At 39.7% G+C, this 15,230-nt stretch overlaps 1 protein-coding gene across 2 annotated transcripts in view; it reads left to right on the top strand.

Annotated features, from left to right (window-relative positions):
• The first annotated feature begins 279 nt into the window (after positions 1-279).
• LOC149138462 (uncharacterized) overlaps positions 280-15,230 on the top strand; it is a 137,037-nt gene continuing 122,086 nt past the window's right edge. The window contains exon 1 of one of the 2 annotated variants that reach the window (XM_089447759.1): positions 280-774. In XM_089447759.1, coding sequence (XP_089303885.1) covers positions 565-774 — 210 coding nt within the window. In that variant the 5' untranslated portion in view covers positions 280-564. The remainder of the gene's footprint in view (positions 775-15,230) is intronic. The other variant, XM_089447760.1, reaches the window with a different exon arrangement.

Genomic DNA, 15,230 nt, shown 5'->3' with positions numbered 1-15,230 from the left:
TAAAGCTTCTTTAAGAATAAAGATATAGAACAATAACCAAAAACACACCGAATAATAGGCAAACACCCAAAAACATTTTAGAAGAGTGAATATATAAATATATACAAAATACCCCCAAAAATAAAAATGTGATTTTCTTTCCATAATAATAATATAATAATAAAAAGCCAATTAGTGATTATTCCTGAATTATAATAATAAATTTTACCTCTTTTGGGAAAAAAAATAAAAACCACTATCAATTTCAATGTCATTATTTGAACATTTTAGTTTGGGCTGGTTGTGTGTCTGGACATAATCTTGCTCCAGTAACAGATCCTTTCGTCTGCCATTACTAATCATATTTCTGAAAATTGAAACCCACGTCACCATACGGAACCCTAGGTGGCAAACGCAAAATTGACTTCTTCGAGACGCTGATGCAACGGAAGAGCACATGACAACATCACAGAATCTCAGATGATTCTGATTCCTTTACCCTTTTAAGTTATCAAATTATCTATTTACTATAATTCTGAAACCCATTTTACCCAATTTTTTCTTTGCTGATCATTGTATGAATCCATGGCCGTGCTTTCAATCCGGCCATTGAGCTCGGCGTGCCAAAGACCGAGATGCGTCGTTGCAGAACCGAGTTCGCAAAATTGGAGGAAAAATAGATTCTGCGTGCAAGTATCTGATCCGTCCTCTAATTTTATGATCCCGCTAACATTACCTCATGGACGTTTAATGTACCATCCTGAGGCCACCAGGAGAATTTCCAATTACCGCGGGGTACGCTCTCCTCATCTTTGAAGCTATATTTTGAGCAACGGGTTGTATTTTTTTCCCAAAATCTTAAGATTTCAGCTTTATTTATCAATCAGGAAACCCTAAATATGTTGTTGAATGAAACCCTAATTTAAGATGTCGAGGTTGCGATCAAGTGGCCGAATCAAAACAATATCAATGCTCAGACCTGGGTTAAAAACCTTCCGAAGACATGTTTCTGGGTTAATGAGGGAAACTGAACTAACTACCGTGTTCAAGACCATTGGGTGGAAATCTCATTAACGTAACAACCAAGGTATGCGGCCGATCTCAGTGGAGTAGGTCAGGTGCAAGCAATTGATGAATTTTGCATTTAAGCCAAATGTAATGCCCACTTCCTTAACAAAAGACACTTCATTTTTACCGTAAAAAACCCTAATTTTGCTAAAGGTGGGTTATAGGTTAGCCAAAAAGGATTCAAGTGGCCATATACAGATCAAAATACGGATGATTGCACAAGAGTGGAACCAGTAATCTTTCGGGGGCCAACACTTGGCTTGTGTTTGCCTTATATTCTTGTTCAAAGAGTACTTTGCATATTTCATCAGTGCAGATCGAGCAACCTTCTACAGCCCACAGATGTGTATTTCAACATAGGAGATTGATTGGACGTATAGGGCGAATTTTGCATTTAAACCAAAGGTAGAACTCACTTCACTTATGGTCATTTACCAAAATACAAAGAACAAGATACACGTCTATTTTTGATAATGCAGGGTTATATGTTGCCCAAAAGGATCCACCCACAGCACATGCGCGCATATACACGCAGTTTGAATTCATGGGGGTCAAACAAGTGATCTTTTACAGACCAAACACGGATGGCTCTATGAGAGTGGAACTAGTAACCTTTCTGGGGCAAGACTTGGCCTTTGCCTGTCTTACATTCCTGTTTACCAATCAATTTGCAATGATACTTTTACAGAGTTCGTGAGTATAGAATAAGTGACCTTTTAGAGCACATCTGCACATATACACAATTTTTTTTGTTTTCTCTTTCTATTGTTTGACAGAAGCTTCCTCTTATCATGATGCAGAAAGCATGCCTTTCCCTAATCAGGGAGTATTACGATGAATGTAGCTAGTATACAACAGTAAAGGAAATTCCTTAGGCTAAGAAGCTGTGGAGGGGGATCTTTATTTCGCCAAATTTGCCAATGGACTTGTGCCTGAACCAACCATTTGAGATGTTCTGTTTGCAGGGATGAGATGGCCTTATGAGGGGTGAAACATGTCAATGGGGGGTTTGAACATTGGTGGGGTGAATTTCACTGCCCCTTCTCAACCATTGAACTGAGATTACGTTAACACACACACAAAGATTGAGACCGCAGGTGTTGAACATGTGATCTTTTACAGACAAAAATACAAATGAATGGAACAAGTAAATTTTTGTTCTGGGTGGTGCGCAGGACTTGGCCCAAGTCTGCACGACATCCCTGTTCACCAATCAATTTGCAATGTTACTTTTGCAGAGTTAATGAGTAGAGAACAATTGATCTTTTACAGACCTAAAACATAAAGAATTCCATGACAAGGTTTTTGGGGCAAGACTTGGCCTGTGTCTCCCTGACATTCCTGTTCACCTGTCAATTTGCAATGGTACTTTCACAGAGTTCATGAGTATAGAACAACTGGCATTTTTCATCCATGCATATACATACAGAGATTGAGACAGCGGATGTCAAACAAATGACCGTTTATAAACCAAAACACAAATGACTACATGAGAGTGGAGCCAGTAAAGGGGGCAAGACTTGGCCCATGTTTGCCTTACATCCCTGTTCACCAATCAATTTGCAATATTACATTTGCAGAGTTCATCAGTATAGAACATTCGACCTTTTATGGACCTAAACACAAATGACTACATGAGAATGCTTTGAGGAGCAAGACATGGCCTGAGTCTGCTTTATAGACCTGTTCACCAGTAAATTTGGAATGGCAATTTGCAGAGTTCATGAGCATCGAACAAGTGACCTTTTACAGTTTATTGGTGCATATGCATATGGAGATTGAGACCACGGGTGTCGAACAAGTGACCTTTTACAGACCAAAATACAAATGGCTACATGGGAATGGAATCAGTGAACATTTTGGGTGGCAAGAATTGATCTATCTCCGTGGTGCATCCCTCTTCATCAATCAATTTGCATTGTTATTTCTGCAGAGTTCATGAGTATAGAACAAGTGACCTTTTACAAACCAAACACGGATTTCTCCATTCAAATGGAATGGAACTTGTAACCTTTTGGGGCCAAGACTTGGCTTGTGTCTACATTAGTGCTACTAGACTCTTTCAAGTCTGAATCGACTCTCAAGTCTGTCTCTGCTCTTTGAGCAAACCGAGTTGAGTATGACTTGGTTTGCAATGCGAACATAATTCATATTGACTCGACAAGTCTGTATTGCAAATCAGACTTGGTTCTTGCATGTATTAAAGGCACAATAAATGAAAAAGTACTCATTTTTCAGACAATCAACAAACCTATTGATTCCAGTGTTCCACCAAGTTTTGGCAATGTAGGGATGTCTCAGGATTTCTGGAGAGAAATCTTAAAATTTAGGGGACTTCATAGAGGATGTCATGGTCATGGGAGACCCTACCCCATATATATATATATATATATATATATATATATATATATGTTGCACGACTCGTACTCGTATAAGACTCGTCGACTCGTATAAGACTTAGGAACGACCCTTATAAGACTCGTCAAAATACAAAAAGAACTTAAAATACGGTAAATTCTAAGCACAAAAAAGAAACTAATGACAATTCCGGTCCTTATAGTTATAAAAACCACAATATATGCAATAATTCATGCCATCATCTCATATCTATACAAGTACAACATAACATATTCGATTTTTGTAAGCAAAACATTTAGATACTGAATAAGAAAAGGACTCATGATTCCATAATTAAAATAAAAAATGTTTGCAAGTTCAAAATTCAAATACATATGTCATAAATGACAAATGATTGTCTCATAACAATCTTGAGTCTTATCACCCATGGACGGCTAAAATAAGCCCTCGTGGAGCTAGTGGTAACATCGGAAGATTGAAGCAATTGTGAGGCAGGTGTATTTGGAGTCTCCATTTGAGATGGCAAACTAGAGAGATCCTTAGTCTCTTCATCAAGCCAACTCAAATCAGGGGCCTCCTCCTTTACAACCCAATCAGACTCTAAATCAATAGTATCCAATAAAATTGGATCTGTATCCTTTGGTTGCACTTGTTTTGTGAGCATTCGAACATTGTAGTAGATGAAAACCAACTTCTCCAACCTCTCATGCTCCAACCTGTTTCTCTTTTTGCTGTGGATGTGCTCAAACATTGACCAATTGCGCTCACAAGAAGAAGCATTGCAGGGTTGACTCAGAACTCTAATTGCGAATTCTTGTGATTGTGGTGCCTGAGTGCCACAATCTATCCACCACTGAGCTGTAAAAAAAGAACAATAAAGATTACTAGTTTGCAATGCCAAACATATAAAAGGGAACTAGCAAAATTACAAGCTAAGTTCTAACAATTTGCACTTACAAGGCATTTTCTTGTCCTTGAGACGTTGCCTTGAGTTGAATCCAAAGATGCCGAATGCTTCCTTGTACATATCTCGTTATATATTGATTTTGTTCTGAATATCTAGATCCGGGAACATCTTCTCAATGCATATCATGACACCTCTCACCTCGGGATCTCTTTGAATGCTAGACTCCTCATTATAGAATAAGCTTGGATTGAGATATGCTCTTGCTGTATGTAATGCTGAATGTAGTTGCTTGTCTCGCCTGGAATCAATAATTTGCCATATAGGGAGATATTTAGATTCATTTCCCTTATAGAAAGTCTTGATGGACTCTTTGGCCCTGTCCATGCCCTCATAAATATATCCCATTGCAGGTTTCTCTCCATCCATCAATCTCAAGACTTTCACAAGGGGCTCAATGAAGCTGACAATCTCAGGCACTTTGTCCCGCAAACTATCAACAAGACAGATGTTTTCATAGACATTGTTTCCGGTTTTGTGCTAACTTTCCAGAATACCTATTGCTGGCTACAAAACATTCTTCCCAAAGCTTGGTACTCATACAAAAGGTTTTGGAGGGAAAGAAAGTTTGTAGCAAACTGTGTGACAATTGGGCGACTAAGCTCACCCTGTGTGAATTCCCTCATAAGGTTCAACACCCAAGCATGATTATAAATATACTTGGTAATATGCTTGCATTCTTGCACAACGTCTTGCACCCACTCCAACTTCCCAATGTCCTCTAGCATCAAGTCTATGCAATGGGCAACGCATGGAGTCCAAAAAATGGTGGGATATTTGGCACAAAGCAACCTTCCAGCTGCCACATAATTTGCTGCATTGTCCGTGATTACTTGGATAACATTTGCAACCCCAACTTCCTCCACCACATCAGCCAACAATGAAAAATTCAAATGTGTATCTTTTACATTTGTAGATGCATCAATGGATTTTAGGAACATGGTTCCTTTAGGGCAAGCTACAACAAAATTTATTATTGTTCTACCCCTCTTATCTGCCCACCCATCAGACATAAGTGTATAACCTGTAAATTTCCATGAGCTTTTAATGCTCTCCAATTGTTCCTTGACACACTCAAGCTCCTCATCTAGTTCTTTCCCCTTAAGTGCATTATAAGATGGGGCTTTGTATCCAGGGCCAGCACATGCAATGACATCCACCATGGGTTGATAAAAATAAGACCTTGCATAATTGAATGAAAGACTATTATAGTTCCAAAACCTCCTCATTGCCATATCTGCCTCCTTCCTCTTCTTATCATTGAAACTGTCCAAGGTTGGTTGAGATCCTGGAGTTGTACGAGCACTGAAGAAAGAAGAGGTTATACTCCTGTTTGCCATAGCAGTTGAAGAGGAGCTACCAATACCTGGACTTTGAAATTGTGTTTCACTTTGAGATGAAGATCTACCTATCCCAACAATCTCATCCTTCCTTCTTGCCCTCTTAGAACTTGCTTCTTTAATGGATTCCAAAGAAGCTACCATTTCAGTAGTGACTTCTTTAGGGAAACTTTGACAACATCCCACACCATGCCCAAGAATTTTGGCTAGGTGGTATTTCAGCCTGTTTATGCCTGCATGCATTGTGGCATTGCAATAATTTCACTTGATATTGTGGTCATTACCGGGAATGATTTGTTGACCATGTGCCCATGCCGGATCACGAGACTGTCTGAAACCCTTTGGTGGCATGGTGACAAGTTTTTTTTTTTTTTGCCCGTGTCGCTGAGAAACTCAGCCACAGGCATTCCCAAACAAAAAAATTTTGCAAACAAAAAAAATAAAAAATGAAAACATTCTAACTAGGTTCACGAAGCGTATCTGAAGCTTAGTTTGATTCGATGAAACCTCCTTTAGCCTCCTCCAACAGCTCCTTCATGCTCCTTTAGTTGCACTCTCAAGTTTCAACACTCACACAAATTAGCCAAACACTCAAATGACAAGTGAATGAGAAATAGAAGGGAGAGAGGTGCTTATAAAGCCTTTTTTTCCTTCCAATTTTCCTTTTCCTCCACCTCATTTCCAAAATAGAAAAAATAAATAAAAAAAATTCGAATTTTTGGACAGATTGTGGGTTATGATGCCCAGAGGGTCTTATACCGGTCCGATGAGGGTTTAATGGGCTACCCGTGGGTAGCTGGGTCTTATTCAAAACCCGCCGGGTCCAGGTCTAGACCGTGGGTTCTATGCGGGTCACCCAACCTAGCATAGGACCCGTCCTTACCTGCTAGTTTTATGAGGGTCGTGCTTCACTGATATATATATGTGTGTGTGTGTGTGAAAAATTTGAAATATAAAAGCGCAATTAATCGCAAATTTGTATCATCAATGCAACAATATACATGATCCAACTGGTATCTAAGTCATTTAGAAATTGATATTCAAACTAGGAAGATCATTGTATTTCTCATTGTAAAATCATCAATGTCCAAAACACAATTTAATACAATGATATCTCAGATAATTACATCTATAGTCATTTAAATGGTGAAGAGTCAAGATTGGCATAAAAAATAACAAAAAGAGAAAGGGAATAATTCTCAAGCCACTAATCATGCTCAATCAGCGTCTGCTTGGTCTTCTGCATCTATGTGCTATGGGAAACTATCAACATCACCTATGGGAATGTGAAGACAGCTGGCCCATTGTTGAAATCTAACCATTACTCTAACATTTCCAGCCAAAGAAATAAGAAAAGATTGATCCTACTTCAAATTTTCACTGAAAGAATACTTGCTGGGCCTGGAATATGTTTGGAAGCTTGTTGTTCCCAAAAATCCAATTTCAACCCCTTAATATATTCAAACTAGTGTGTTGTAGGGTCTGAGAGGGCTATAAAGAGAAGAAAAAGCAAGTTGAGGGTGGCAGGATCCCCACTGTTAGCGCTTGAAATTTCACCTCAGGCTGAGAAAGGTAAACTTCAAGGCAACATCAAACCACTTAGCCTCGTAGCTAGCCCTACGGGGCAGGAGAGGGCTCTCTCCGGTCTATCTCGGTAAAGATCTTCAACGGGCGAGATAGCCAATGATGAAACACTGATTTTAGGCTAGTAAACTGATCAAAAGGTTTAATTTGGGATTTTTAGGGTTTTGGTGGAAAATTGGGGAAAGGCAATTCTGGGTGCGGGGATTGGACACAGTTTTTGCAGGGGGTTCTTTGGGGCAAGGTAGGAGACTGTACTGATGCCTTTAAATTAATTGAATGGATAGAAATGACCGGTGAGGAGCTAAAGAGAGCAAGAAACCTTCAAGAGTTCTCTTTAGACAAATGAAAACATAAATATTAAGCAAACTTAAAAGCAGAACATGGCAATCATGAATTCTACTTTAGCACTTCATTTGCCTAATTTGCAGAAGGAAAAGTAAAAAGATGAATCACATAACAAACTCACAAGTACAAAGAGAAACACACCATCAATACATGTGACCACAAGAATCCCAAAAAGGACTGCAAAACCCTGGTCTTTCTTCCTTTGCCAAAATTGCAGAGATACAATGAGTAATACAATAGAGCTTCTCCCTCAAGAGTCCAACCTCTCCAACCATGAAAATGATTTAGAAAATACATAATATAGGCAAGCTAACACCTTTCCTTGCCTCTAGGGGTCGAGCTCATCCTTCTAGGAGCTGTTTCAACCAATTATAAACTGAGCACTAAAATCTAGGCAGTCAAAACAACTTGCCTCTATAAGCTAGGAAACCAATTCATTCATTAAATGTTTGCTATTTCATGAATGAATCTTCTAGAATAGGTAAATAAGTGTCATGTCAACATGAAAATACATTAATTACATCAAAGAGGGTGAAAAATCCCATCACAAGTCAAAACTGGTCAAAGCTGGGCGAATTCCTGAGCTGTAGATGAAAAATTGACAAACTTTCCCAACAGGTCGCGCTCTCTTCCTGAACGGGTTGCGCTACTTTGGAGCTGCTTTTGAGGCACTTCCAGGTGTCCAAATGAGGCAAAAGTGGGCTTGTTGGAAAGGTCTGGATGTCTACTTTCCAACCCAAGTGGAATTTCTGAATTTGGTGGTCATTTGCCCCTCCAAAATTGCAATCTCCCAAGACTGCTTCCTGTGTGTCAAAAAGGTGGCAGAAAGTCATTTTTTGCTTGTTTTTTGACTTTCTGGAGGCCCAAAACTTGGTGAAATTTCTTGGCAATGGCTGAGCAAGTGTAACTTTTCATGACAAATCCAGAAATGCTGAGTTTTCCCAAAATGGAGTTGCCCAACGAAAGGGTCGCGCGCGGCGCGTGACCCATTGGTGGAGAAAACCTGTTTTTTGCCCAAAAAATCACAAATGACCCAAAATGCTCAATTTTTTTTGAAATTTGTGTTGGAGTTGAGTTATTTAGTATCATGCTCAGTCAAAGAGGCTTTGGCCAAAATTTGTAGTGGATCGGTCCTTTTCCGTCATTTTAGTGCCTTGGCCAACTTCCTTGGATCTGGGGATTGTAATTTTGACATTTCTCTAAACCATGGCACCTGTGCAAAAAGTGAAGGAGGTTTTTCTTCTTTGGCATGTTGTGGACAAAAACCTCTCTCAGTTTTCCAAAATTCATCTTCTATTGCTCTGAAACATCATTTGAGTGCAACGTATCCCGATGTGTGGAACAAGGGATTTTGTCGAAATGAAGCGAAATGAAGGGGATAAGGGGCTTCTAAATTCTTGAGGAAATTTTTGGGAGTAGGGAGGGATGTTAGGAAGTAGGGGAAAGTGGAATCGCGGAGATCGAGTGAGGGGAAGGGGTCCAAAAGGGCAAAACACAGGCCCAACCTAGAAAATTGCCAGGTTGTAGCTAGAAACTAGGGTTTGTGCAAAAATGAGGAATTTGGGGGATCTCAGTGATGGAAAGTGTTTAATAAGGTACATGAAGGATAGGGGAAGGTGTATGAACATCTGGATACAAGTTTTGCTAATGATTTGACCGTCCAAGAGAAATTAGCTTTCAAAACCCTAGGAGAGGGAAATGACCTTGCCTGGGCGCAACTGAAGCATGAACAAGGTGTAAAATGACTCATTAGACACTGACATGATAATGAAAACCCTATGAATGATGATAGACTCAGCTGAATAGTGACATAGATTGGCATTTGGGCAACTTTGAAAAGAGTGAGAGCAAACCTTAGACCTAATGCCTAGTGACCAAATTTTGTTTGAAGACTCACTGAAATGACAAAATTTGACCTTGACACTTCAAAATCACTTTGTAAGAGCATGTTTGATCACTGGAGGAAGGCTGGAAAGACTGACGCTAACATTGGCTCCAATGGGGATGGTAGCTCCTTGGAGGTGCCAAGAACCGCAGACCTCTGGGAGAGCTAGACGGTGCCTTTATCCATTGGGCAATGGAGTCATTATTTCGGCAAACGACACAAGACTTTGACTCATTTATTGACTGAAAGCTGACTCAAGCCGACACAATTATGAAACCATCATGACTGAAAACTGACTCATAAATGACTCATGACTGACTCATAAATGACTCATGACTGACTCAACGAAAACAAGAACTTACAAAGCTTATTAAAGGGCAGTAGTCCATCAAGATTTGAAATCATGATGACAACCACCTGTGTTTCTTACAAGACAATATACCATCAAACTATATCAAAATGCCAATGCAACCAATCAAGCAGATGCCTTCTTGATTGGTTCTCCTGATCAGATCTTCTGGTCAACAACGAATACTGGTAACTGGGCATCCAAAAATATAGTCGACCATATTCTCCTTCATCACTGAATACTGCAATAATCACCTTCACTGTTGATTGCAACAGGGCTGCCATTGGATCTTGAAAAACATGAAGTTTTGCCACTGCCACCTCCTGTTGAAAGAACAAGGTATCTTTTGCTTCAAATTCTGATCTGCCTTCATCATGTGCTTCGGTAAAAGTATGCTCATGGGCTTCAAAAAACTCTGAACAAGTAGATGAGCAGATCTCTTCTTGGAAAAACATTTCAGCACATGAAACATATGAAGAATCTGAAAGGTAATCCTGTATGCTCTGATCTTCTGTAGTTTGAATATATGGTAAGTCATCCTCATATGATATGATAGCCAGATTCTCATTACATTCATCAATCATGAGAAAAGAAATTTCAGATGTTTCGTGAAACCCAACACTAACATTTCTATCAGCTATCATAGATTCATCCAGAGAAACCTTTTCACTTACTTGAACGAAGATCTTGTCTTGTTTTTCACAGAGGCAAGGAACTACCTCCTCATGAAGATCTAGTGCTGGTGAGATGAGAGCATTTAGGTCTGCTACTCCGTCTTCTTCATTGGAGGCAGCCGCGACAATACAACTCTCTTTTATGAGATCCGGAACAACATGTTTTGCCTCATCACAATTTATCTCCCGATCTGATTTATCATCATCACTTTCTGAGATTTGAACATTACTTTCCTGCGTTACCTGCATGCTGTCTTCTTCTATGGACAGATCTGAAACAACATTTGCTCTTTCCTCATTTTCAACCATATGGAAATCTTCAAGCTCCTGATCTTGATTCTGCTGCAAAATTTCCTGATCATCTTGATGGCTATCCACTAGGTTCTCTTCATGTTGCTGAAATGGATTTTCATACAGAGCCTCCATGATCTCAACATCCATAAAATTATCATCTTCATAATATTTCTCAAGGCTTTCAATAAAACTATAAGCATGCTTGCAACAGTCATGAACCAAATTTAATGATGGATAAGATGCTTGATATCTTTCAATGAACAAGGCATGAAAATCCTTTAAACAGTAAATACAAGCAGGCGACAAACTTTCATACCATGATTGGGCCTCACCTTCCAGGGAGGCCAGGAATATCTTCATCAAGCAATCTTCAGGAAAATCCACCTTCAACTTGCGAATATGCATATGAAATCTAACTAGATGTAAAGCAGCATCCTTCTTACCATCATCATTAAATGTAGGCAAATTCCTTGACCAATCTACTTTCGGAATTTATTTGGAAAACCAGGGATGTGATCTCGGCTCAAGGGAGCATATCTTCTTGTGATTCGGTCCATCTCACAGCTACTGATCTCTCTGCAGTGAAATCACCATGAAGCACTGATCGCTGGATTCTTCAGTGAAAGGAGTCGCCAAGTGAATGATTTCAGCCTTGTCAGTGTCTGATCGTTGTTCACCATCAACAATCAGATTTGAACTTGATACATGTACTGGGGTAAAATGAAAATGAAGTGCTGTATTCACAAGCTCACGGAGATGGACTGAAGCAGCGTTTATCTACTTCCGCTTATGCAAAGCAAAAGCGTTTCGAAGGCTACCTGGCATAACTTTAGGCTCCGTCTAAGACTTATGAAACAAACACATCAATCAACAAACAAGTTTGTTCTCCCCAGTATGGTCGCCAATATGTTAGCTCTTGAAATTTCACCTCAGGCTGAGAAAGGTAAACTTCAAGGCAACATCAAACCACTTAGCCTCGTAGCTAGCCCTACGGGGCAGGAGAGGGCTCTCTCCGGTCTATCTCGGTAAAGATCTTCAACGGGCGAGATAACCAATGAGGAAACACTGATTTTAGGCTAGTAAACTGATAAAAAGGTTTGATTTGGGATTTTTAGGATTTTGGTGGAAAGTTGGGGAAAGGCAATTCTGGGTGCGGGGATTGGACACAGTTTTTGCAGGGGGTTCTTTGGGGCAAGGTAGGAGACTGTACTGATGCCTTTAAATTAAGTGAATGGAGAGAAATGACCGGTGTGAAGCTAAAGAGAGCAAGAAACCTTCAAGAGTTCTCTTTAGACAGATGAAAACATAAATATTAAACAAACTTAAAAGCAGAGCATGGCAATCATGAATTCTACTTTAACACTTCATTTGCCTAATTTGCAGAAGGAAAAGTAAGAAGATGAATCACATAACAAACTCACAAGTACAAAGAGAAACACACCATCAATACATGTGACCACAAGAATCCCAAAAAGGACTGCAAAACCCTGGTCTTTCTTCCTTTGCCAAAATTGCAGAGATACAATGAGTAATACAATAGAGCTTCTCCCTCAAGAGTCCAACCTCTCCAACCATGAAAATGATTTAGAAAATACATAATATAGGCAAGCTAACACCTTTCCTTGCCTCTAGGGGTCGAGCTCATCCTTCTAGGAGCTGTTTCAACCAATTATAAACTGAGCACTAAAATCTAGGCAGTCAAAACAACTTGCCTCTATAAGCTAGGAAACCAATTCATTCATTAAATGTTTGCTATTTCATGAATGAATCTTCTAGAATAGGTAAATAAGTGTCATGTCAACATGAAAATACATTAATTACATCAAAGAGGGTGAAAAATCCCATCACAAGTCAAAACTGGTCAAAGCTGGGCGAATTCCTGAGCTGTAGATGAAAAATTGACAAACTTTCCCAACAGGTCGCGCCCTCTTCCTGAACGGGTTGCGCTACTTTGGAGCTGCTTTTGAGGCACTTCCAGGTGTCCAAATGAGGCAAAAGTGGGCTTGTTGGAAAGGTCTGGATGTCTACTTTCCAACCCAAGTGGAATTTCTGAATTTGGTGGTCATTTGCCCCTCCAAAATTGCAATCTCCCAAGACTGCTTCCTGTGTGTCAAAAAGGTGGCAGAAAGTCATTTTTTGCTTTTTTTTTGACTTTCTGGAGGCCCAAAACTTGGTGAAATTTCTTGGCAATGGCTGAGCAAGTGTAACTTTTCATGACAAATCCAGAAATGCTGAGTTTTCCCAAAATGGAGTTGCCCAACGAAAGGGTCGCGCGCCGAGAAAACCTGTTTTTTGCCCAAAAAATCACAAATGACCCAAAATGCTCAAAATTTTTTGAAATTTGTGCTGGAGTTGAGTTATTTAGTATCATGCTCAGTCAAAGAGGCTTTGGCCAAAATTTGGAGTGGATCGGGCCTTTTCCGTCATTTTAATGCCTTGGCCAACTTCCTTGGATCTGGCGATTGTAATTTTGACATTTCTCTAAACCATGACACCTGTGCAAAAAGTGAAGGAGGTTTTTCTTCTTTGGCATGTTGTGGACAAAAACCTCTCTCAGTTTTCCAAAATTCATCTTCTATTGCTTTGAAATATCATTTGAGTGCAACGTATCCCGATGTGTGGAACAAGGGATTTTGTCGAAATGAAGGGGATAAGGGGCTTCTAAATTCTTGAGGAAATTTTTGGGAGTAGGGAGGAATGTTAGGAAGCAGGGGAAAGTGGAATCGCGGAGATCGAGTTAGGGGAAGGGGTCCAAAAGGGCAAAACACAGGCCCAACCTAGAAAATTGCCAGGTTGTAGCTAGAAACTAGGGTTTGTGCAAAAATGAGGAATTTGGGGGATCTCAGTGATGGAAAGTGTTTAATAAGGTACATGAAGGATAGGGGAAGGTGTATGAATATCTGGATACAAGTTTTGCTAATGATTTGATCGTCCAAGAGAAATTAGCTTTCAAAACCCTAGGAGAGGGAAATGACCTTGCCTGGGCACAACTGAAGCATGAACAAGGTGTAAAATGACTCATTAGACACTGACATGATAATGAAAACCCTATGAATGATGATAGACTCAGCTGAATAGTGACATAGATTGGCATTTGGGCAACTTTGAAAAGAGTGAGAGCAAACCCTAGACCTAATGCCTAGTGACCAAATTTTGCTTGAAGACTCACTGAAATGACAAAATGTGACCTTGACACTTCAAAATCACTTTGTAAGAGCATGTTTGATCACTGGAGGAAGGCTGGAAAGACTGACACTAACACCCACCACGGTTTAAACTTTGAAGCAGAAAAAAAGGTTATGTTGTTTTTGTTTTCTGTGCTTTTATGAAGATGTACCTCCTGTAAGAGATGTCCTAGGGTGCCCTCAACTTTCAAGTACCTGGGGCATCCCATTTCTGCCAGGGACATCCCCAGTGAAGTCCCTAAGCACTAGGGGTGTATATGGGATGTTCCTGATGAAGTCTCTGAGTCTGGGGAATGCAGGAAGTGTAAGGAATGCATCCTTATCCCCTGGGTTGTGTCCTTATAGAACACTGAATTGTCCAGAATCCATGGCATTTTGTAATATGTAGTTAAATTGTCTAGTCTACAAATGTTGGATTGTATTATTACTAGAAATTTCCATCATATGGAGATTGTAAGTATTTATTGTTGGTAGAATGGGAGAAAAAAACAAGAAAAGAAACAACAAAGAAACCACAAATGACCAAGACGTGAAACTGAATCAGAAAACTGAATTGAATGGAAACTTATTTAACAATGATTCTCCGTGTTTTTATTTCATGGGCATTCGATAGTTTTATATCACCAACTATCGTTACATAATTAATTATTCGGTATACAACTGTCTATTTACATTTACCTAAAGTTACTAATTCGTTGTCAAACTAACAAACTCCACCTTGACAACAATTTTCCCATTCATCATCTTTCTTGCAAGCCAAGAGAAGCTAAACACCACCGCAACTTCTCTACTGTAACTGGCTTTGTGAATATGTCTGCACAATTTTCTCGTGTATGGACCTTTTTAAGAGCTACTTTTCCGCCATCGATCACATGTCTCAGAAAATGATACCTTACATCAATGTGCTTGGTTCTGCTGTGATAGGCAGGGTTTGTAGCCAAGTGAATAACACTTTGACTGTCACAAAGTACATTCACTTTCTCCTGCGTTCTTCCAATTTCATCGAGCAGACCCTTTAACCAAATTGCTTCTTTACTAGCATCTGAAGCAGCAATATATTCGGCTTCGGTAGTGGACAATGCAACTGTTTCTTGAAGCTTTGACATCCAACTAATTGCTCCACCTGCAAGAGTAAAGACATAACCTGTAGTAGATCTTTTTTTGTCCAAATCACCTGCATAGTCAGCATCTACATGTCCGCAGAC

This window comes from Pinus tabuliformis, chromosome X (genome assembly GCF_031772625.1).
Source record: "Pinus tabuliformis cultivar Carrire ecotype Pingquan chromosome X, CPIR1, whole genome shotgun sequence".
Classification (NCBI taxonomy): Eukaryota; Viridiplantae; Streptophyta; class Pinopsida; order Pinales; family Pinaceae; genus Pinus; species Pinus tabuliformis.
The sequence above is the reverse complement of the archived record's forward strand: the minus strand, read 5'-3'. Positions and strand labels throughout refer to the sequence as shown.